The following is a 25,925-nucleotide window of genomic DNA, read 5'->3' as shown; positions in this document are numbered from 1 at the left end:
AAATAATTCATCTATATTTAACTCAATATCATTAGCTGTTATTGATTTGATTTTAACACACAAAACGTAGACAAAGGATGATGATGCATATTTTGACCATAATTAGCTTCGCTATATGTTTCATTGTAACATTGAAATTCATAATAAATTCCCAAAATCTCATACAACTTTCCATCTAACCTGGCCAAGACCAACATATGAGAAGCAAAATATAAAAGTTTCAACATAGCATGTTGTGTACTTTCTGGAGATAGCTGTCAAAATGTGTCACCAACGTAGATTATATACATCCGGGTCAGGGGTAGAGGTCGAATTAGGACTCTTTACACAGGATCCCGGAGCACAAAACACAAGATTAATATTATTATTTTACATCGCAAAGCCTAGATTGACATCTCTACTATAAATCCACATTAAATTCATCAACAAAAATTAAATTCAAAGAGGCCTTTGATTTGTTTTCCTGAAATACATACATTTTGAGGGGACTTCATTCGTGGGGCCTGAACCCGGAAGTACTTAATTGTGGTCTCAGTCCACAGGCGTCTGCTTCTGGTCAGTATTATAGAAACAAATTAGCCCCCAGCAAGGTGTACCATTCGCAAAAACCGGAAGTGGGGATGAACTTCGATTTACTTTGAAATTAAGTTCAATTCGATTAAAATATTAAATGCATACAACTTCAGTATTGTACCTTGGTTTAGAATCCTTAAATATCAGTGCATGTTATTCTTTTGTCGTATGACAATGATTTAAACGTGAGAAGATGGATGGAATGCGATTGCAATCTGATTGGTCGATACCTCTATATACTATACTAACTATAATTATCGACCAATCAAGTATACTTCCGTTCCACAGTCGATGCATCGTAGTGTTACACCGTGTTGATATAGTAGGGGTAGGGTCAAATATTCTTTTCTATTAATACTAACGAGAAGCAAACTTCGTCCTACTAGTATTATATGCATCAAGACATTTTATTCATACAGTATAATATGCCTTACTCTCTGGTATAAGGGGAGGTAACTGAAAGCAGAGTCTGACAAGCTATATGGAGATGTTAAAAATGCTTATAAATATTAATGTGTGTATTTTTTCAAGAAGGAAAGGAATTGATAGGGACTGACTTGCTATTTAGAAGCAACTCCTTTGAATTTGATTTATTTTTGCATGATGCAGTATTCATTTATAATGCTATCTAATATATATTTATGACACAGCGTTACTGATGTTATATTTGATAAAATTATTATCTTATGATCAAGCTTTTTTATGTGTTACAAATCAAGATACATAAAGTAATATGTACTGAAATATAGATCCATCTTAATGCATTTTAAAACCATTGACGATTCTGAGTCACTTTCCATTCCCAGAAATTCTGGGTTATTACTGTGATCTTTTATTTTTTTTTGTCTTTATGAACAATTTTTTGTACCGTAAAGGTGTTTTGAACATTGAGGATTTGGATAGAATAGTTCCAAGTCAATAGGAACAAACATTTCAAAGTACAATGCACAATAATCATAGTACAGCAACATTTTTTTCGTTTATCTAAAACAAATTTTAGATTGATTTCTATTGTAATTGATAGTTCCTAAATAACGGTTAAATGAAATATCGTAGGCCAGAGAAATTGAATCTGCTGTATATCTCACATTGATGATTATTTTCATTCCTGTCACCAGATATCATGTAAGATATATCTCTGTATATATCATACATGAATGATTATTTTTATCACACACCTCCTTGTCGCTAGATATCGTAAGGTATCTCTCTATATATAATTATCACATGGGTGTTTTTTTATCACACACGTTCCTGTCACCAAATATCGTAAGGTATCTTTGTCTGTATCTCACATGGATGATTATTTTCATTCCGTCATTAGACGTCTTAAATGTATATCTGTCTATATCTCACATAGGTGATTCTTTTTATTACACACGTTCTTGTCGTTAGACATCGTAGGATTTGATTGATGTCATTTTCCGATTTAATAGGGTAACATTGCACAATGATGACGTCATTCTGATGCCGGACAGAACGGTTTTAGAATAGAAGAGCAATTCCACTGTCTTTTCTGTACTATCTGGATAACAGATTTGTCCTTCAGGCTCAAGGGACATCCATGGGCATATCCTGCATGAACAAAAAAATAAAATAAATAAATGTTATTACAACAGTTTTGCCCACTGAAAGATTTGTAAATGGCAATAAATTTTCGTAAAGGAAGCTAAGTAAAATACAAAGTTCCTTGTAATAGGATTACACCAAATATTGTGTGGGAACATTGTCAAATACAAGCTCCTTCATTGAAATATAGTTGTATATAATTTTGTCACAACTGGCCACAGACACTTTTATGCAGGAAAGAAACGCTCTTTATGCGAAGTCTATATTTATCGAATTGATGCCAACTTTTGTTAACTTGAATGCCTCCGTAAAATACCTTAGTGCAATTTAATGAAGTTATGACGGCGTCAATGTCCATGTCGCATTCCTGAATTGCAAGAAGAAGCGTGTTGACAGTTGGACAGGGTTGGGTTTCTTTTATGTACTGCTTCAGCATAGCAGTTATCTTTTCGAGACTGTCTTTGTGTCTGAAATTGACATCAAACTCCTTTATCTGTGTCGGATGGAATCCTAGCTCCAGGAACAGGTTGAAGTAGGCTTTAGGGTCCACGTGTTTCGCAATATTAGGGGCGTCATTTACAGCTAGACATTTCTGTAGACAACTTGCCGGCAAAGCTACGACTGAAAAGAATGAACATGTAGAGCAATTGGTATCAATATATTTTGAGAGAGAGAGAGAGAGAGAGAGAGAGAGAGAGAGAGAGCTATACAAAAGAACTTGTGTCTTACCATCAAATATAGTTTGTCTATTCTCGTCCACAACGGTTGAAAGTTTTCCTTGATCTATTCCGTGTCCCAACATTGTAACTGCAACTCTCGCAAAACTGAGATCTGTCATGTTCATAAGAAGGTGAATAAAGATCTCCGTATAGAGAGATCTAAACGACAATCCATGGTTCTCACTCCTCATCCGATCCACATCCTCAACAGGACAGCCTAATTCGCCAAAGAAAACCGAGAACGATTTCCCGATGTGTTTAGAGACTCGACCAACCTCTTTGAAACTCAAACTTCTATCAGGTAATTCATTTGCCAGTTCTGCAATATTAGATATCCATTAATATTATAAAATACAAATAGATAGAACATTTAAACATCTAAAGCATAAAATATAAACGTTCGTATTTGAAAACACTACAAAGCAACCCTTAGAGTTCGGGAATAATATTGTTCCTAGTGCTTTCATAATTATTGCAATGTTATCATAAATATTATTTAAAATGCTGATGACGTTTTATTTGAAGTTTAAAGAAAATATACCGATATTGCCAAACGAAATTAAACTTACTGTATTAAGAAAATCAAGTAAATTCAAATTACCAAACGGGTTCAACGATATTGACTTACTATTATGCTCCAAATGGGTCCCCTTGGCCTGAAAAAGAATTATAATCAAATCACCAAATTATATTTGAGGCAACATCGGATGAAGTATGAGTGCAATAGGCACGACAGAACTCAGAATATTGTCAATAAACTGATTTTCTATTTATAGGAACAGTGACACCACAATCAATAAAACGACGGCGAAATATGGACAACAACTTTGATTTACCCAGATATCATTATGAAGGTACAAGAGAAATGAAACCGAAATAGTAAGCGTATTCTACTACATCGGCAATGACCGTCATACAGATCTAAATCAAATGTAAGGTTTAGTCAAATTCCCAAAATGAGCACGCAATATTAATACTGCATAACTATATTAATGGTGACATTGACCAGCTAGCCAGTCAGACAACCAGACAGACACACAGACAAAAACAGACAGAGACAGACATGATTGATATAGATCATCTTGAGATGGAAAGATTTATATAACACATTTTAATTATAAAGCGTTACATGCATAACTGTGTTCGGATTCTGTGAAAACAATATGGCAACTGATTTCATTTATTCAAACTTTTAAATGTTCTCTGCTTTTTATCTTATGATGTATTCATATACAAACAATAGAATTACCTTCCAATCTGCTCCTTTAAACCAGACGCGGAGGTCTTCTCTTTCTAGAAATCGGCTATCATTAGAGCTGTGACATTGTAAGCGTGGGGTCCGTTCGAGTTTGGCTACCTTCACCATCTTGTCATCGGCTGAGAAGCTGTAGTCGTTGTGGAGGTAGAACTGGTACTTGAGATGACTCTGGTGATTCAATTTCAGAATCCTTTTGAGATGAAAATCTAGAATACTGAGTAGGTTCACTCCGGCTCCTGCTGGTACTGATTTATCCGTATCCTTCTTGAACATTGTAATCTTCATGACATTTTCGCTGCAGTTGATGATAACGTTCCACAGAAAGTCTACAGATAGACAGACAAATCCGCGTTGGATAAACGTTGAACCGTCATACCCGCGCTCATTTAGTTGTTGGAATCTGTGGATGCAGGCAGCGATAACCTTGTCCCACACGGCTTGTGGGATGAATGGATTGTCGAACTTGATGCAAAGAGTGACAGTGGTGACAGTTTCAGTGTCATCTAGTATTGGTCGAATGATCTCGGGATCCGCCGTTTGGAGCATACTTGGAACTATGTAATAATCAACCTCGTCATTTGATTTATCTAACAATGGATTTGCTAGCAAGCCAAGTGTTTCCATGATGCTGCAAAGCGTATTTATGTTGTTAAGGAAGATTTCGTCCTCGTTTGTCCGCCAAAGTTGCCGGATAAAGTCGAGTGTTAGAATACCAGATTTCTCATACTTTCTCCACCGCAATTTTAGCTGCCTCGACAGGCCGGCCGTGAACTTGCGATCCGTGATAATGGCCTTGAATGCATCAATTATCCACTGAGGTTTAAGAACGATAAATGCTGTATTGTTTTGAAGGTTAAAACAAAGAAAAGACCCAGCATACCTCAGGTTCCTGAAAACAAAATATGAAATTAAGTAATTTGTCAAAATAAATAAACATCACACGTGTTATAATGCTTCTACTAAAGCAGTAGGACATATAGCCCTGTGAAATTATGTATATATGATATTTTCTCTTCTTTAATCATCCAATAACAAGGAAGCCTGCATATAAAATTAAGAGACATCTTAGAGAAACATTTTCTGTGAATTAGAAATAGCAAGGCAAAACTTCAACTATCAGCAATTTTGCTTTTTTCTGGATCAAACTCAAAATAGATCTAGGACACAGAGGTCAGGAAGTACCCCATCATTTGGCAAGGGAGCAGAATATGCATCACATGCATCTGGAAATATGTTGCGCTAACAGGAATGGAAATACTTGTTTCATTCCTAAATACGTCTCCCAATAAGAATCAGGGTTATTTTCAAATGCGATTTTTTCTTTGACGTTTTCAACTAAATGTCAACTACCTTTTACCCAGTGACTTTGACATTTTGACAGATGATTCATTGTTTAATTCCAACCAAATTTGCCTCATAAAGTCTGAACAAAATATATATCAATGAAATGATACCAAACTGAGATTTGATCGTTGGAAAATGACCTTCACATTTGGCAGGAGGATTCATTGGTTAAATTCCAACCAACTTTAATTCACAATCTCATAACAAAATATTAGTCAGTGACAACATAAAAAAATGTGACTCTGGCTTCTGGCTCAGTGACCTTGACCTCTACACAATGGCTTTAGCATTTGGTCAGTTGTCTCCGTATTTGATAATAAAAACAAACTTTGATCAATCATGTCAAAACAAAATACTGTAAAAGTGGAAATGTTCGCGGCGTGGAAATTTTCGCTTATTTCGCGATCATTAAATTTCCGCGAAAATATCCACACGCGAATATAATAACATGTGAAAATATTGGCACGCGAATATTTCCACATCCAATACACATCCTGCTGTAAACCATGTCGTCCTTGATGTGTAACGTTGTCATGGTCGGTCATTTGTCTGAGACATTGATATACTAATTATTTAAGTAATTAGTAAAATGATAATATTGCATCTAGTTTAATGTTGATTGATCATTAAACTTTCTTCATTTCATGATAATTACGATCGCTTCTACGTTACTGTGCATATCAATCGCAAAGCTGGTCGGTCATTGTGTAGCTATAGGCCCCAAAACAGCACACGTTTCAGTTGTGACAAATAAATAAACTTGCTTGTATTAAAAATGTTTATGTTAAGTATCCGCGTGGTTATATGTTTTGTTTGAATCACAAACTATCGAGTTAACTGTAATGAATGGTCTGTTTAATATATTGAAAATACGAAAGGGCTACTATAGAAATAGGTCTATATATGTTGGTAAAATTAGGTCAGAACATCAGTTTGTCTGCTTTTTAATGGCCAAGTCGTATTTAATTACTACCAAACTTATTTGATACCTGCAAATCAACTATCGCTAATTGGGACACCTGGCGTTGTTTTGACTAGACATTAAAGCATAACACGTCACTCGGCATGACCGGACGTCCGATCCTTTCAACTTGACCGCGACTGACGCCTTGCGTGGCCTGTCTACCTAGCTTGAGGGAGCAGGCTTTTGCAGCGCGAAAATAAACTTTTATCATGACTGAGAGCGCGAAAATATCCACACCGCGAACAGTTTGGAAGCTGACTAAGCGAAAATTTCAACGCGCGAAAATATCCACTTTTACAGTATTCATTAACATAAATATACAAATTGTGACCAATATTCTCCTCAGTGACCTTGACTTTCGTTCAGTTGAACAAGTTTGTTTCATACTGACATCACAAAAGGTTCATCAGTATAAAGCTGCAAAATGTGACCTTGGACTCTAACCCAGTGATCTTAGCCTTTAGTCAGCCGACTCCTTGTTTAATTCTGACACACTCTGCTTCATAATGTCTTAAAAAATATCCACCAATGAAAATATCTTTGACCTTTACCGTTGATACCATTACCGTGATCTTTGGTCAATTGACTCCCTGTTTAATTCTGAACAACTTTTCTTAATAATGTCTTAGCAAAATGTTCATCAGCGAAAAGATACAAAAAGAGGGCTTGGCCTCTGACCCAGTGATCTTGACGTTTAGTCAGCTGATTTTTGTCAAAATCAAAGATGGTTGCCAGTCTGTCATCTTGTTTCCATTTAAAACTCAAAATCAGGTGGACACAACTACAAACCAAGGGGAATCTTCTAGTCAAGTTTGAGAAAAAAAATAAAAGCAATAACGATAAAAAACTTCAATTACCAATGTAAGATGCCCGCCTGTCTGCCGTTTTCGTTTTTGGATTAGATTCGAAATCAAATGGGTACAACTAGGGACCAGTACGAGCCTACATGTGAATAAATATATCTCAGGTAGCTTCCAAGACATAGCGATAATAAACTTCATTTATCAAAATCCAAGATGGCTGCGTTGCGGCCATTCTGTTTTCTGGATCAGACTCAAAATCGAATAGGCACAACGATCGACCAAGAGGAAACCAATGAGTGATGTTTTAGAAAATAAAAAAGTACTTCTCAAGAGATAGCGATACTAATCTGCAATTGTCAAATTGTTTCCAGGTCAGACTCATTATCAGAAAGGCACAACTAAGATCCAAGGGGAATATACATTTGAAGTTATAAGAAATATCCCTGCGGTCGTTTAACAGCGATATCAATAATTGTTTACAGGCGACGGACGGACGATGGACGACGGACGCAGGGTGATTTGAATAGTCCATCATCTGATGACTGTGGGCTAAAAACAGCACAATATCGAACACTTTTATTTGATATTTTTGTTGTAGGATCAATTGCATCTCAGTTTGTATTGCCACGATTCAATCATGTATATTTATATGTGTCACTGTTTACAAGGAGTGTTTCTGTTTACCCGTTTGTGTACTTAGTGTCCATATGCGTGCGGTAGTTATATAATATTGCGTCTATATTCATCTGTAATCCGTGTGTCCGGTGGTGTCTAGGTATAACAGAGTTTGAAGTACATGTATGTGAGTTTGAACGTGAATAGGTGCTGAAGTGGAGAGTTTGGAGGATCGTGCATTAACCAGGTATAGACGAACGAGTATCAACTAAAACAAAGAAGCAATGGATTTGTTGTTTATGTCCCACTATAACACTTACCTAAGGAAATAAGGGATTTCATGTTCTGTTAGTGGTACTGCTGACTTTCTGTTTATTTCCAACAATTCTTCATACGTAAGAATGATGCCACCCTCCTTCTTAAGTTTTACCAGTTGGTATTCAAGGGCGACCCATTTGGCAGGGACAGGTTTTCCCCATCGAGATTGAAGCGGAGCAATTTCTATGATCTTCCTCCACACCTCATCATATATGTCTTGATTCTTTTTGGAATGATTCAAGTAGGGTATAGGATAGACTCCCTGCACATGTTTTTCCATGATTTCACTCAGGTGTGGATTCTCATACAGCTTATTCAGCACCGTGGCGAATGCGGCTTCTTGTTTTTCTTTCTGATTAGAGGAAGCATAGGTTGGATTTACTATACTATTTTAAATGGATAGTGCTGTAGTTGCAGTAAAAACTATTGATTCATGTTGATATATATCACAGTACATACAAAAGATGAGTTGAAATAACGGCGGTTGAAATTTAGCACTTCAGCAATATTATATAACAAACGTATATTACTATTGTTATATTAAACACATGACGCCCACGATTGTCGCTTAATTAGATTCAACAATTCTGACAAACGTATGAGAAGGTTATTTATTATCAAAATGTGAAAAGGTAGCTTAGAAACTAATACTGGTTTCATTAAAAAATGCCAGGATGGTACTAAGTAATATTTCAGATACAAGAAGATTGTCCGATTCCACAAATACCTCTGTAGTTTTCTTGTTGGAGTGGGGATGACAAAAAGTTGTATCTTGTTTAGCTTTTTTATCTCTCAAATAAGCCGCTCATAACGGTAGCACAGAACTACATCAGATAATGCTCACTAATACGTAATTATTCAATGTATATTTTATTCCATTGCTTACATCAGAAGAAATGACATCAAGGTGGGATCCCACCAGGATTACAGGAGGCGTCCCTTTACCAAGGGCTGCTTGGTCAACAGCAAAGGTAGCGATAGACTTCAGCCAGGTTTCGATCCTTTCTGTAACACAGAAAGAAGACATGAAAAGATAAAAAAAAGTAATAGAATAGTGCGCAATCATCTTAGAAAATATGTCCGTATGTTAGGAAAGTCAGTTTGCTGCAAATTACCGTAACCATCCTTGGATCTGACAGGATCTAGACACATCGCCACGTCGAATACCAGGACGAAAACCATGTTGCTTGACATGAAACAGTGATGGGTGTTATAGAACACTTTCTCTCCTCCAAAGTCACAGATTGTGATGAAACCCTTCATCTGTTTATCATCTTCCTTTGATACAGTGAGCATTATCTCCTCTATAAGTTTTTTTTGTTCGGAAGATAATGCTACGGACCGGGCTTCTTCATTTAAACGGGAAGGACGCGCTTGCGATTTTGTTTGCCGTTGAACTTCTGGAAAGTATAAGAAATAGTAACTATTAGGATGCTGAATATACATTTAAATCTTCGTTATTTCATTCGGAAAATATTAAGTTTACAACAGTTAACGTTTCAACGAATGTATTCCAAAGGCTGCACACTTGGTATATATAAGTATATTGAATTAAGACATTGTTTCAGTGAAGAACAAATGAAACATTAGCATTATTGACATTAGAAAATATTCTGCTCTTGTTCAATGCATTTTTTACTGTGCATAATTAATATAATTAGTTTATTTTTGATGCATCTATTTCATTACAACTCGAACTGGAATTCTTACTATTTCAGAGAAGAAGAAAAAAAGAGTGCTCACTTCACCAGATAGCCTGCAACAGATCCTTTCGAAACGTATAGGCCACTGGCAATACACATTAAAATACGGAAGCATTCCAAAATATTACAGAGCTATATCATTTTTAATTGAAAAATAACATTGAAGTAATAATAACCTTTTGTCGTGTATGATGAGGAAGGTAATGATGTGGATGCGACTTCATTTGTGGGTGTTTCTTTTATCGTAGGTGGCGTTTTATCCTGATCCTGTATATTCGGCGTACTTTCAGATGGATCTTTATCAGTCATTTCCATTTTGTCATATCTATCTATGATCCTTTTAATTCGTTGCCGGCCGGTCTCTTCTTCCCCATTTTCATCAAGTTCCTTTCGGACGCCGGTGTCCGGATTGTAAGCTAGATGGTTTATATACAAATCAGCGGTGTCCGTCGAGTTTGGCCCACCTTCCGGAATATATTCTTGTTTGATTTGTCTGACGAAACATGTTTTCCCTACTCCTTTGTGACCTACGACAGTGACAGTAATGTTGCAGGGGGTTTCAACATTATCAGCTATTCCAGCCATAAATTTCTGTTGATCTAAAAATATCAAAATTCAACTTTTTATTTAGAGTTGCATAATTAACTTTACATATGGAATGCATGTCTCCTTCCTACACTCTTCAGCTACGGGGCGAGAATTACATTGAAACGACTGAATACACTGATTTGTCCGGTCGATAGTATTGTCTGTAGAACATAGTATCTCTGCCAGTACAATAATCTACTTATTAATACAAATACATATATATTGATTCTTTTATGATTACAATTGTATATACTTGAAAGGTATTTTTAGCCTGTAAATCCATGAAAATATTTAAAATTTTGTTGTTATTTTTTAATTATAATAATATGTACTTTGTAGATTTCGAATAAATCTGTACATAATGAATATGCATTTTTCTGTATATATTCTATGTGTCAAATCTATCATGATATGTGGACCGGCCTATCCCCACAACACAGGTGCCTGCATCTGATTAGTATTGATAGGAAAAAATGTTAGCCCCTAGTGTTACATTTTTGGTATCAAACATTATTTTCGCTGTATCCATAGCACTAAGCAAAAACTTCATAGAATATCGACATTGTTTGGAGGTAAAGTTCAACATTAATATAAATCTATTTAGTGTTTTTAAATCATTCTTCTTCTCGATACTCCCGCAAAAATGAACACAAATGATTTACTCTCTTAATTGTCAATGTTTGCGTGATTAAACTTTTCAAAGCAAGTCAACCTTTAATTAAACGTCTCCGTCTGGTATCGTCCTTCTCCTGACATGTCGCCCAGATTGTTGCTGTTGAGTACCAGTCCATCTTAACAACTTTCATCGCCGTCAACAATCTGCCTATGGTAGCCTTTTCCTTGAATGTTTCTTTCCAATAATGGAGGAGTGCTTTCATCTTTAGATTAAAACCAGATGGAAAAAGCATTTGATGCTCAATGACTGTCATTGACAGTCCCATTTCAAGAAACAGGTTGACAAATGTATTGCCAATGAAATTAGTTATTTCCTTTACTTCATCATCAGATGGAGGTCTTGCTAACACTTCAATTGGAACTATATCTGCAAACATAATCATTTTATATAATCTGAGAAGTTATAGCAAGAGTACGGGGAATATCTTAATTAAATAGCTAAAACAATTAAGTCAGTCATAACTTAACCATCCAAACGTAAGTAGTTGCTAATTTGAGTACATTACAATATGCAGAAGGAAGAACTGCATATCATAACAGACATCATTACTAAAGATTTGTTTGGTATATTTCAAATTTGCTATTAAAGTTTTGTATGGTTATTGTTATATCATTGGTTGTGTGTCAACCTTTATATATCCTCTAACATTTCAAAAACCTAGTAAAAGTCTAATAGAGTTAAAAGTAGTTGATATATAAAAATATTGGTCTGATTATCTTCTTACCTTCCACTACACTTTCTTCCTCAGTTTCGATCACCTCTAAGATATGGTCCGTGTTCATGCCAATGCACGTCATAGCCCGTTCGATGTGATGGAACGTTTGCTTAGGATATGCATAAGTCCAGCGTAAAAACAGCTTTGTGATATATGTGATATGCGCTAAAGGATAGCAATCATGTCTTACTGACTCGATGTCTTCGAAAGAAAGACCAAGTTCAATAAACAACATCGTAACCATTGTCGCTTCCACCAGAAGGGACAGACGACTTAGTTCCCTTGGGGTCGGCCTTCTGTTTAAAATACCAGCACCATCCCTCGTCGTATCTTAAATATTGGGATGTTAATAATAAAATAAGTGATCATGTATAAACATCATGAAGATGAGTAGCATGCTCCCACTTGGAATGGAATTTAATCTAAGTTTGCCTACGCGTTATGCAACTCCCAAGACATGAAATAATCATCACAACTGTTGAATAACAAACAGTTTATACCAAACGCGGAATAAACTCTAAACGCGTTTTGGTTGGTTGACGCGATGATCTTTGACCGGGACTATTTTTGTAATCTTGTGATTCAGTGCAGTTTGATTGGCTATCACATTAAGACCGCTTCACGAAGTCCCGGAAATGATAACGCATCAGAAGAAGTTTGCAGAGATTTTCGCCATATTTTTAAAATCATAAAGGCCTATATATTTATATTTCGACACATTTCCGAAATTGTTAGTCTTGCATATTAATTAGAGGCTTTTCACTTTAGGTCATATCCTTACCCCCCAACAGATTTTGTGAAAAAAAAGACACAAAACAATTCAATTTATCCAAAAAAAAAAAGCTTTTCTATTGTAGAGGAAACAGGTCACGCGAACTCGTGGCTTGTGTTTTTGTAACTTTTGAAAAAAAAAAAAAACTAACTCGGGTGATAAAAATTCCATATGCAACGACCAATCGTTGTGTAACCTCTATTTATTTCTTTACATTATGAAAACGTATCATATACTCATACTAATAAATTATAACAATGAAGGTTTACTTATCATCCGATCTCATTGTTTAAATATCAATATTCCTTCCGTAATCAGGTACTTATTCTATGATACTTTTGACCAAGATTATTGCATGTACACATTTATTTTTCAACACACTCATTTTATATCAGAAAATTTAGCTAAAGATTTAAGCAACACATGACAGCACATGAGAAAAGCATACTGAGCATTGCTAAATAATTTGTGTGTCATACCGACCTCCACTAGCTATTGTTTTGGAAAATGAAGGTTATATATTATTTTTATAAAGTTGTATAGTCAGTATTATGACAGAGGAAAGGTATAAAATGAAATGGGCTAAAAACAATGGAGACCTAGGTCTTTAACAAGTATCTAAAGTTTGATCAAAATACCTCAATGAAACATTGACAATGGATTTTTAAAAATAGTAACGGTGATCTTGACCAAACAATCCTGAAACTGAATCTTGACCGGAATATAATGGTCCTTATTACAGACTGAAGCATGATGAAAATCCTTCAAAGAATGATGCCACTAAACGGCTAACGTTCATATAAAAAGAAACGGTGACCTTGACACCACAAATCTGACACTCATACTTGTCCAAGGGGTTATAATCCTAAATAAGAGCTAAAAGTTTAAAGAAAACCCCCCTCTATACGGCTGAAATGGGGTTTTCAAAAACGAAACGGTGAAATTCATCATGTCGGAGATATTATGGTCCTTTATGATGGCGTGAAGTTATATTGACATCCTTCAAAGAGTGAAGTCGCTAGAGTGCTTACAAAGATTTAAAGATATTAACGCTGGGAATAGTATGGTTTCTCAAGGAACCAATCCTTTAAAACGCTGGAAAAGGATTTCTTAAAATAGGAACTGCGCCCTGACCTTGAACGAAATTTGAAGTTGTCTTTGAGATCATGGTCATTTGTAGGTGTGTGAAGCTTGATCAAACTTCCTCAAGTAATGAAGACACAAAAGCGCTGACAAACGGTTTTATAAAAATAGTAACAGTAATCTTTACCTTGAACAAGCCTTAGTTGTACATGATATCATAGTCCTTCATAAGTGTGTAAAGTTTGATCAAAATCCTTTAAGGAATAAAGCTGCTGGAGGAGATTTTTTTAAATTCTAAGAAAATAACGATGACCTGGATCCAACACACCTGAAACTCTAACTTGTAATGTTATGGTCTTTTGTTTATGTGATCATAATCCCTAAAAGAAAGAAGCCGCTAGATGTTATGCTCATACGTACGTACAAATAGGTACCGTTATGAAGAAAAGATAACGATGGAATAGTTAGTTCGTTTAGGGTGTTATTGTTAATAAACGCACGTTTCTTTAGCAAACTATATATAGCTGAATGTCAAACAGATCTATGTTTTGCAATTATAACACCTTTGTCATTGTTGAAGACAGCATTGTCTACGTATTTATCATGCACTCACCAGGTTTGGATATATTTTCTGACATGGTCACATCTACAACATCTTTGTCTCGAATCTTTGAGGCGTCCTTAAAAAAAGGTTTAAGGAACTAATTAGTTATAACGCATTGATAGGGTTTCGAAAACAGCAAAACATTGAATGATGGTTGATAATATCACTTATTGCTATACACCATATGGTATCGTCATCAGAGCACACATACTGAATTGGTGTTGTGTAACATTTGGCGAAGATCAGCCAAATGAAATCAGGCTAAGTTTATAAAAATACTAACTTAACTATTGTATTACTTCACTTATTCGATGTAATAAGTTTCAACGTATATGCTGTCAATACAGATATTGGTAATTTGAATACGTTTTAACAGTTGATGACAATGAATTGTGATTAGATACTTACGTTAGTGTGGTCGGCCATATTTTTCTCATATTCGAAATAATTGATGATAGTCGAAAAACATGCCAATGCATTAAAATGAAGTAAAAAAAGAAATTGAGAATCAATTATCTGTAACATATTGCATTTTGCAGCATTTTTCTGGTTTTTTTTTATGGTAAAGTTCGAGGCCACTGACATCCTTGATACTCCAGAGGTTACGATAGCATACGCTCTCTTCGCTATTATTCACTCTTCAATATATTAAGGCAAAATCGACGCTCCCGCAAATAAATCTGGTAGGATTAGAACAGTTTTCAGTGGGAAAAACAATCAAAATGCCCGATATCATCTTCCGGCTCTGTAATTTGTTTTTGTTAAAATCAACATTGCGACTGTTGGCTGTCGTTCGCCTGTGACAGCTTACCAGCGAAACACTGTCGACTGTCGAGTACAATTTTTCATGGTACTTGAACATCTACACTACCTTCCAAAAGTCTACACTTCTATTTTCATAAATATGATCAAAGTACAGAATCATGCCAATCTTGATTATCACATTGATGTATTATTGATCAACTTAATTGACAATCAATTCTGACGATTTTATTAAGTTAAGGTAATATAATATATAATGTATAAATTCAACTAGAACTAAAGTAACTTCATTAATATTTTGTTATATCATCCATGTGCTATATCCTCAACGTGCTCTAAGTACAGCTTGTACACGGTCAGGCATAATCCTTATCAATGTTCTACATCTCCTAGCAGGTATACCTCCTGTGCAAGCAGTAAGGCACCTTCAAGCACCCTTGGGTTTCTGCTGTTGAACGTTTTGAATTTTTTCTATCGGGCGGGAGTTGAGGGTCTGTACGGTCCTCTCAAAAGACTGAATATTGTTTCCTCCTTCCATTCATTCACAACTTTTGCTCGGTAGCATGGTGTACCGTCACCCTGGAAGAAATAGTTGTTTCAATAGCCAAGCAGATGTGCAAATGGTAACGCACTGTTTTCTAAGATGTCAATGTTTTAATTCCATTTAGATTTACTTTCAAAGGAGTGGAGTGAGGTTTTCTGTCCCTCAGTGGGATATTGCATCCCAAACTGTCACGCCTTCGCTTTCGCCTTTGCTTTCGCCGCCACCGTCACCGCCACCACTACCAAACTTCACTGCAGGCACACCCCACGTCCTGGTATTCTTTTGGAAAAGGGTGAACCTAGACTCATCAATCAATAAAACTTTCAGACAGTCTATCAAGTCTAATTCGCATTCTGGGCGAATATCAATATCTTCTGACAATGGGTAGCAGTCAAAAGTGGTTTCTTGACAGCAATACAACCTTTTAAACCGGCAATCTTCTCCTCACCGTGGTATTGGACGCAAAACTGTAAATAACTGGTTCTACCTAATAAAAGTATCCGAATATACACATAAAATTTGCAAATAGGTCATTGGTCATTCACTTACCTACTGGTTCAAATCATCTTTACACTTGGTAAAACACCATGGAATCGGTCTTTTTTTTTTTAAAGTTTGATAAAAGTTGTATTTACATATTTACCAGTAAAATCAAAATGCAAGCAGAATACCAGTTTGACTTAATATAACATCGAAGGTAGTAAATACTTAGGTAAGAAACGTATTACAAGAAAGAAAAACATTTAAAGATTACACATGACTCTACAAAGGAAGTTATTTACCAGTTTATTCTCCTGGAATGGTGAAAATCTGGATCGTCGAATCCTATTGTTTCAATGTCCCTTTACACTAAATTTATCGCATATACAATGTATATGTAATATGAAGAATTCAGAAAACAAGAACGTGTATCCATGCTTTTCAACGTTTTATCCAGCTGTTTTAGGCTTTGTAGCGATTTGAATGGTCGGAAAATACGTAATGCCAGAGGCACAGCTCGCACTTGCCGGTAGGTGGCAGACGCAAGATCCATATTTTCACAATGGCATATTCGATGGGTGAAGAGAGCGTTTGCGACCTTAACCCCTGTAGTATCGAGGGGAGGCTACTGGTAGACTCGCCCATCCGTATTACTTTGGGTCGAAATATCCGTTATGTAGTATAGGTCTCTGCAAGGTCGTGTATTTATGGAATCGTTACAGAATACATTAATTTTACTATATCTTAGTTAATTATATAAATGAAAGTGGAATTTTTGAATAGTAATGGTGACATAGACTTCAAGCCCGAAATTCTAAACCTGTTTAAGAAATTATGGTAATTTACAGGTGCCCATAGTTGTTCTAAATTCAAGGAATACAGCGTCTAGAGCGCTCACAATGCTTTTCTAAATACAATCTAGAAAAAAATAGACTTTCTAATTTGTCTAAGATATTATGATCCCTATTAACAAGAGATGGAGGTTTGCGGTAAAAGATATATATATATATATATCGAGTGTTACGTAAAATGGTATGAATGCTGATTATGAATCGAGGCTGAGATTGTTTGTTTTTGTTTTTGTTTTTACTTTCGTTTACTATTTTTGTATGTATTATTACCATTCTGCTGAAAAAAGTGGTATGCAAATAATTTGTTTTCCTGACGGTAAAATAAATATCATTTCTAAGATATTACATGCAATTTTTACATGCTATGTTCATTCATATGTGTAACTATCAATAAAAGAATGTCTCCTGAATGTAATTATACATGACCCGACGTATAAACTGAGCACATTGAAATAACTTTAAAACCGACGTGGTGATTTTCTTTCCAAGCATTTGACTACTGACTCTGGTTGATAGACCACTGTGTTAATAACTGGTTTGTTTCTCCTGACCGCTGTTCATGTATACATATCCTACGACTCTATACTATTGTTTACGTAAATTAATTACGTTAAATATTCTAATATGTAATTAATTGTTTTATTTAAGCATTGATATATTATAGTTTCATAAGGGGTATTGAAAAATAGTTTGAAAATTGTATGAATACGATTCTTATTAAATTCGATTTTTTTCATACCGATATGAATAAAATACTAACATCAATGCTAATAACTAATTTCTGAAACTGCATTTCAAATTTAAAGCACGTTTTATTTAATATGGTATTTTTTGTTTTAAAAACAAATCAATACGCAACACCAATGGTCATATTGTCACTTCAAAATTCATTTTTCATAAAGGTATGACTAGAAAAATTCAACCAATCAGAAAGTTGCATTTTGCATGCAAACAATGGAAAATTAACCATATAGGAATGACATTGCCTTCAACGTAAATTAATTCCTCTTGAAAAATACCATATTCAGCTCTTGTGATGACAGCCCTCATGTACTAGTTATTTTAATCGAAGTAATTCACAATTACCTTATCAATACCACCAAACGAAAAACGAATGAGCTGTAAACAATTAATTGTTTGATTTGCATTCTGTCTAGCCGATTATTAGAACTTGTATGTTTTGTTCAGTTTTGTTGCTTTTACGAGACAAACATTATTTATACCATGTCTCTTGACGCATAACTAAAAGACAGATATATTGTAGAACATGCATCCTTTATCCATTATTGGAATATAATCACATCCAAACTTTTTTCTCCTTTTATTAACACGTGTTCTAATATAATGAAAGGTTGTTGAGTTATATTTCCACAGAGTACCGATACGGTACCAATGCCAAATCTCCACAACGTCAGCGTTGTGCTAAATGTTTAATTTCGCAGATTTAAGTGTAAAAGCAAATATAGCGAAAATAAAATCTCCGCGAAATACAACCGCTGTAAAGTAGACTCAAAAGGATATCTGTGATTGCTTAGTTGTTTTAAAGTGTCCCAAAACCCCATATATCTCAACAAGATATATCATATTATTCAGCAATATTTTTTTATTATTTACTGTAATTCAAACAGGATCTGAAAGTGCAATAAACCAACTCACGTCGTCTTCCATAGTTCTGCGCCGTAGTGATACAACCTCTCTGGATTAGATTGATGATCACCGGTTCATCTGCAGATAAAGCATGATGGGATATGAGTCTTTCTCTCATGTCATCATTGTAAACACAACACTGATTTGAAGCTCTCCACACAGGTAGATACATCAGTATACAGGTAGATCGTATTATGCACAATTAAGAATTTAAATAATGAATTAACAATATGTCATTAACTATCGCCTTCACTCCGACACACAATGTAAATGTATGAAAATGTCACGAGTGACGAGAAATTACAGCTAATTACATAAAGGTGCCAAGTAAAATGTTGTCTTATTAGTCGGTCAATGCCTCGTCACCGTTTAAATAATGTACGGCATGACTACCCAGCGTTATCAGTATACTGATTGTATTCAAGCACAAAGCGTAAATATTGTTCTACCCAGAGGTTAGACATATCAAGTACATCGAAGTCATAATGTGCATAAAGGTATCGAAACTTTGTCAGCTTTGTAAGTGCATAACACTTTTTAAAAATATATTTTGTTTTCTGTATCTTCAACTTGATTTTTAAACGATCCTGCTTTATTTACAAATTAGTAATACTCAACATGAAAATTATAATATAAACAAGATACTCCGCTGGAGTTTTGAAACCATGAGGAAAACATAACGCAGAGTCAACATCAGGACACATTTACCACAGGCGTCATGTGAAGGACACGTATGAAATAGCGTCAGGTAAAGGACACATTAAACAAAAGGTTAACAAAAGGACATATATGTACATAACAGAGCGTCAATTGAAGGACACATTAAACATAGTGTCAACAAAAGGAGACATACCATAGTAGCAGCATACGGACACATGCTTCATGAAGTCAACACAAGGAAACATATATCAACAGAAGGGCGCCAAATACCACGGCGTCGATAGATAGAACACATAAACCACACCGTCAACATAACGATACATGCACCACAACCTCAAATGAAGGACTCATATACCATAACGTCAACACAAGGAGACATACATTCACAGCAGCAATAGATGAACACGTTTTCTAATGCGTCAACGGAAGGACATAAAAATACCATGGCGTCAATTGGAGGATAGGAAAATCATAACGTGAAAATTGAGACATTCTTGAAATATTATAAAGGGCTTACCTGCGATATTCTAATAACTTGTCCAACCAAATGTCCTGCCGAGCGTCCGTCGGTACCAGGAGAGCATTGCTGTAACTCCATGATATCGGTCACAGTAAATTGAGGAGTCCACTAAACATACCAAGAGAAAAACACCTGAAAAGACTTTAGAATGAGTCATTGTCTTCAATGGTGTTTTAAAAGTTATACACAAAATAAAGTTGTGTTATATACAGATTTGATGATTTTTCAAATTGATGTTTGTAAGTCAAAGATGGACATTACTTGTATATGATAAGTACATGTATTTCCTTTAAGTATGTCAGCAGAGACCACCAGACATGTTTTTATCTTTTTAGATCTACTTATCTTAACCATAACATTTAGTAAAAAATCACTTTTTGATTTAACAAATTATGTAATGCTTCAGAAATTTGGTGATATAAAAGAATACTTAGTGAGTTTTCCTGGTTTACAAGTAACACGAATAAGACATTAGAAGCTGATACGTATGTATATCGCGTAATATTTTTAAGTGGTATTATATTCTATTTCGTAATTCACTTCGCTGTAGTAGTAAAGCTAACCAAGCAATAATTATTCATTCAAGAATATGGATTGGTATAGGAATGGAGTATCAATAATTAATGATTAAGTTAAAGAAAATAGCAATGGTAGATTTTACAGCTTTACAGAATTTATGGAGAATTTAATATTCGTACCAACTTTCTCTCTGATCAAGGTGTAATAAGTGCTATAAAAAAAGTCTTTTTTTTCAAAAGAAGATATCTCTACTGAATTCATAAAACGACATTACATACCTGCCAACTTAGAATTTTTTTTCAAACAGAAAAGGGGAGCAAGAGAATTTTATAACTGTCTGTGTAAAAATAATATAACATCTACTGGGAAAAGAAATGGGAAGCCTTGTTTGATTTTGATGATAATATATGGAAAAAGATATATTAAACACCTTTCAAAATTTCTAAAAATACAAAATTACAGTGGCTTCAGTTGAGAAAAATCAATATATTCCAACTACAAACTCATATCTCTATAAAATAGGCCTAGCTGATATTCTATTCTGTTACCATTGTAATACTGAGAATGAAACAATAGTTCATGCATTATGGGAATGTGAAAAAGTACAGCTATTTTTGACAAATTTTGAATTTTGTTAGATTTATATTTCATTCCCTTTAGTTTTAACAAAGCGTCGTTTATCTTTGGATTTTATGAAGGTAAAAACAATGTTGATAATTTAATTATTTTAATTATCAAGCAATATATATATAGCACAAGATGCCAGGAAAAGAGTCTGTCTTTATCAGCTTTGAAAAATTACATTAAAGAAACATACCACACTCTTAGATATACTGCAACCAGTAAAGGGGAAACTCATCTTAACATCTTTAATAAGGACTGGGAAAAATGGGAAAGATTACTGGTCTCTACATAAATTACAAATATGTTTAGAGGTTTCATTCTATTTTTCGGAACTCTATGAGACACTAGTGTAGCTGGTTCCTCCACATAGCATGGTATCTTATGGTAAATGTTTGGATTATTTTTCACAAGTGAAAAGTATCATAAAAAACTTATATTGAATGAATAATTTTCGATTTTCACTGGTAAAAATGTAATAAAATTATTATGACTTGGTGGTGCTTTTCAGTAAGAGTTATTGCCCTTTTGTATTTCTATAGTTCACTTATCTTATCAAAGTCCCTGGCAATATGATCAGATTCACTTATTTCTTATTTAATACATCAAACCCATTGTCAAATCCTCATGTACCCTTCTCCCTCTTATTAAACAATTCTTTCTCCACACTGACTTTCTTTTTTCTATCCCTCGTTCTTTCTTTCATAAATACAGTACATGCGAGCTTTTTAAAGCTACATTGTAGATCATTTATATGTCATATTCAATATACTGTTGAATTTTAACTAATTATGAAGAATGGAAGGATTGTATGTATGATGTATGGATAAATTGAATTGTAAATGTATTATGTACTGTTGAAAAATCTTCTAAAATTTAAAAAAAAATAAAAAAAATATTACTTTTTGATTTAACAAATTATGTAATGCTTCAGAAATTTTGATGATATAAAAGAATGCTGAGTGAGTTTTCCTGGTTTACAAGTAACACGAATAAGACATTAGAAGCTGATACGTATGTATATCGCGTAACATTTTTAAGTGGTATTATATTCTATTTGGTAATTCACTTCGCTGTAGTAGTAAAGCTAACCAAGCAATAATTATTTATTGTTTTTATGGGTGAGTCATTATTGTCTAATACACCGAATATGCAATGTTACTTAAACCAATTCATGTGCAGGGTGCGTACTGAAATAAATATAAACGAACAAAAAACTTAATATCCTAATGGATAGATAATATTGAATACTAATTCGATGAATTGTTTTGAAGTTATGGCAGTGTGACAAATGGGACAATGTGTTATCTTGAATATGTATATATCAGAAGAAGCACTGAAGAGACAACCCTGCGGGAGATCAGTCGTAACCTCTCGGTCAATTCCGTCGTCAGGACTCGGAATCAATTATTGATCCTTGAAGATATTGACCAAGCTGTTGCGATTGGATGTGTTTCTCCAAGTTAAACATTTTACTATTCAGTTCGTATCCTGAAATATAAACCATATCTTTCTATGAAATGTGTGGTTTATGACTATTTCATGAGACATACAACAACTGAATTATTAAAGGTTAAAGGGTTCAGAAACAAAAATGTTTTCCCCAACTGTTTTTTTGGCTTGTTTTTTTTTTTTGGTTTGGGAGAGCCTGCGCCTAATATAGTGATAATCCAAATATATAATGCAATTGTGACCATCTGTTGTGAAAAGAATTACCAGGTAGTTGTAAACAAATCTATACTATTTGAAAACAAAGGTATGAATTATTTCTTTGGATTTAGATGTAACAAAATGCGTGGCAAACAATTATGATATATATCCCAATTAAAATATTTGGTATTTGGTATACAATTAATAGTTTCGGTATATATTAGTGTTTTAATTCAAATCTACCAAACAGAGCGTATATTTGCAGTTTTTACACAAACGGGCTTTTTTCAACTTTTTTCCAGCTTTTATTTTATTCAGCATTTAAGGCCTCGAGCCCACAGTACATCATAAGAAACATGTATAAAGTTTGTTCCGAAATATAATATTTACAAAAACAAAATATTGCAAAAAAAGTTTGATATACAAATAATATGTGCAAATCAATATGCAAATCAATATCATATTTATCATAAAAATAAAAAATAAATGATGGCCAAAAGACTGCAATGACAAAAATGTTAAATGCATTTTGTATCTCCTTTTGTGACACAAATACTGATGGACAGGTATAAGAAAATACACATAGTAGCATACACTTTCACTGCTATTAACATGAATTTAAGATATGACGTACTTATATAGTTCATAGATTAAAGTTGTCCTGATTTACTAGCTTACCAGTATATTAATATAACTACAATACCTGTATAATATATTATAATATGAAATATTAAAAATTTTAATTTGACTTTGTTTGTTCAGATAGTCTTCTCTGGCCTTTAAGGAATCTCTCAAAAACATACCAAACCTCTTTGCATACCGTAGGTCGGTCATAAGAGTGCAACATATACTAGCTGTGTCACTGTTTGAGGAAAAATTCACACTCTGATACAGCTCTCTTCGAAGATTTTCATATAAAGAACATTCAACGAGAAATGTTTCTCGTCTTCGACCACAGATTTTTGGTACATATTGAAACAAAAGACACATACTCCCTCAGATCTGCACTGACCCTTCTAGATATAATTTGTACTTTTATAATGAGACAGATTGTATGCTTTTATGTTTCTTAAATTAGATGGTTCACAGAACTGATTCTATTTCCCGAATGTCCTACCATCAAGTACACGTGTAGCAGGGCATCCAGTAGACCCTTGAGAGTATGTTTTTGACTCCCCAAATTGAGATCTGACTCTTGGGTTTGAAGGGACATGTCTATTTGACATATGTTTTGACCCTTCAGATTTCTCAGAAATAGTGATTTGACTTCTGAAATTGCTAAAAGTCAAGGGTCAACTGGATGCCCTGGTGTAGTAGGCGATGAAACAAAACAAATATGGCTAAATAAATTTCAAAGCAAAACAAAACAAACTCACTGTTCCTATGAAGGCACCCTTATATACCTACGTTTCCGATTCTCTTGACTACTTAAATGTCGATGTAAAATAATAAATTAGCTACATTTTTCATCAATTTACTAAATTGTCTAATCTTTGTGCCTTCTTATGATACAAAGTATTATATTGATGTCGTGTAACTATATGCGTCTTTAATATACTTTGTCTTAACAGATCAATTGTCAGAATGTACTTGTCCTGACGTTATCAAGCCCTATCACAATATTCCCTTAAGGGCCTCGTAAACTGGAACATTCCTTGTACTGTTTATATACTGTGGCCTAGATTAGTTAAAAAAAACGTGGTATTATTTGCAATGGTTTGCTGCCAATGGTTAACCAACATATTTTTCAGAATGAAGAAATATTTGTTTAATTAGTCGAATGGTGATAGGGGTATTTTAAGTGAAGTATATAGGTAGGAGTTTGTTAATGGTTGTGGAGAAATATTATCCTTAATGTAAAAGGCTCGCATTTATAAAAGATTTTTTTTTTTAAACTTGAATTAGGCTATATATTGACGAAACTCACTCCTTCCGTCATCACCCTATTGCCTTTGATAACAATGTATATATGGCAAAAGAAACTTTATTTGACCTCATGAATTTTTGGAGTGATTGTGACCTACATAGGTCTGCAATATTATTTAACGTTATAGTTGTCAATGCAACGTAGAATTGTTATAATTAAACTTCGTCCATATGCGCATAATCTTTCTTTAGAAACCGACAGAAGTAGAAATATTTCCAGAATTAATAGTCATTGTAATAACTCTGACTAAGATGGCAAAATATTGTGTGTGATTTTAAACACACAGCAAACAATAAAACTATACACGAGGTGTTGTTATTCGATGACTCATATCCTATCGGTTTTACCGGAAAATCGAAGCAGAAAATTCTAACTATAAATTTTACTAATGTACCAGGAACAGTAAACGGATTGAAATATTTAGTTTTTAAGTTTAAGTTTTCACCAAAGTTGGTTTCTGTATTCCTAATCTGACATATGTGTAGATACCTTTGCAAAACCTTTTTGAAATATATGCATGGCTTCCAGAAACAAGATTAACTGCAAAAAAAAAAAAAAAAAAAAAATTCTTAGAAATGGGAATACCTCAAAATTGTTGACGTTGTAACCGTATGATGATGTCAAGTTTGCCATCATAAGAAGTAGTCCGCAAGCAAAATCTGCATACAACATTATTTTCTTCATTTAAATTGATAAGGTACATAGATAGCTTTGTATATAACAACTAGAAATAATGAGATAACACAGCAATATAATTCAGACGATAAGTATACGGTGACGGTTCTACAATGCCACACAAGGATAGTTTAGCATTACAACCCACCAGATAAGTGTATAATTGAGTAGGGTAACCAGACTGGGTACACATTATGCGAAATCCACACAAAACACTCCGACTAGTTAACGGCCGTGAAGGACGTGGACTAATCCGATTCATCCATGCTTGGACATCATGTGATGAAGGTAAAATGCATACCATCATCATTTGCATTGTAAAGTATGCAAGGAATTTGCTACAAATCTTCAATGTATCCCCCAAAACCGGACTAACACTATCGAAAGATTGTTTTGGTTTCGTTTTCCATGGATTTGTGCTTTGCTGACATTCAGACGATTATTTCAGACTAACGCTTTGGTAGTGTTTAGAATACAATCATTCTGATATGCGACACACCTGGACACGGTAACGTGACACCTATCCTGTCGTATCATACTGACAACTGGCGAGCCAACAGACAACATCTTATTAAACCGACACAGAGAACATGTACTATGGAGTTGAAATTGAATGGTGCCACATTTCTCTATAATGTGCTTTATCATAATCCCCCGGGTCATTACTCGAGAGAGCATCTAAATTGGTGACATGCAGCAAGACATGATTTGACGTGGTAATGTTTATTTCAGGTTTTACATTTTGATGTCCGTACTGGATTTCGT

The 25,925-nt window shown here is 34.5% G+C and overlaps 1 protein-coding gene across 1 annotated transcript; it reads right to left on the bottom strand.

Annotated features, from left to right (window-relative positions):
* Positions 1-456: 456 nt before the first annotated feature.
* LOC117326237 lies at positions 457-19,873 on the bottom strand. The gene is made up of 14 exons (XM_033882901.1): positions 19,766-19,873; positions 18,598-18,666; positions 14,314-14,380; positions 11,855-12,175; positions 11,167-11,496; positions 10,043-10,465; positions 9,279-9,563; positions 9,050-9,168; positions 8,166-8,515; positions 4,111-5,008; positions 3,490-3,517; positions 2,872-3,180; positions 2,459-2,763; positions 457-2,148 (listed from the first exon to the last, which is right to left on the bottom strand). Exons 2-14 carry the CDS (start codon positions 18,607-18,609, stop codon positions 2,125-2,127), a joined length of 3,471 nt encoding a protein of 1,156 aa, XP_033738792.1. The 5' UTR covers positions 18,610-18,666; positions 19,766-19,873; the 3' UTR covers positions 457-2,124.
* Positions 19,874-25,925: the final 6,052 nt, after the last annotated feature.

The sequence above is a fragment of the Pecten maximus genome, chromosome 4, assembly GCF_902652985.1.
Source record: "Pecten maximus chromosome 4, xPecMax1.1, whole genome shotgun sequence".
Taxonomy (NCBI): Eukaryota; Metazoa; Mollusca; class Bivalvia; order Pectinida; family Pectinidae; genus Pecten; species Pecten maximus.
This window is presented reverse-complemented; position numbering and strand designations above follow the sequence as displayed.

What these genes read in the sequence shown, in the direction of transcription:
- LOC117326237 (XM_033882901.1), bottom strand. An exon ending in TTAAAGGAGCAGATTGGAAG is followed by an intron (nt 3,518 to 4,110) that starts GTAATTCTATTG and finishes ATTCTTTTTCAG; the next exon opens with GCCAAGGGGACCCATTTGGA. An exon ending in CTTCATTAAATTGCACTAAG is followed by an intron (nt 2,149 to 2,458) that starts GTATTTTACGGA and finishes TTGTTCATGCAG; the next exon opens with GATATGCCCATGGATGTCCC.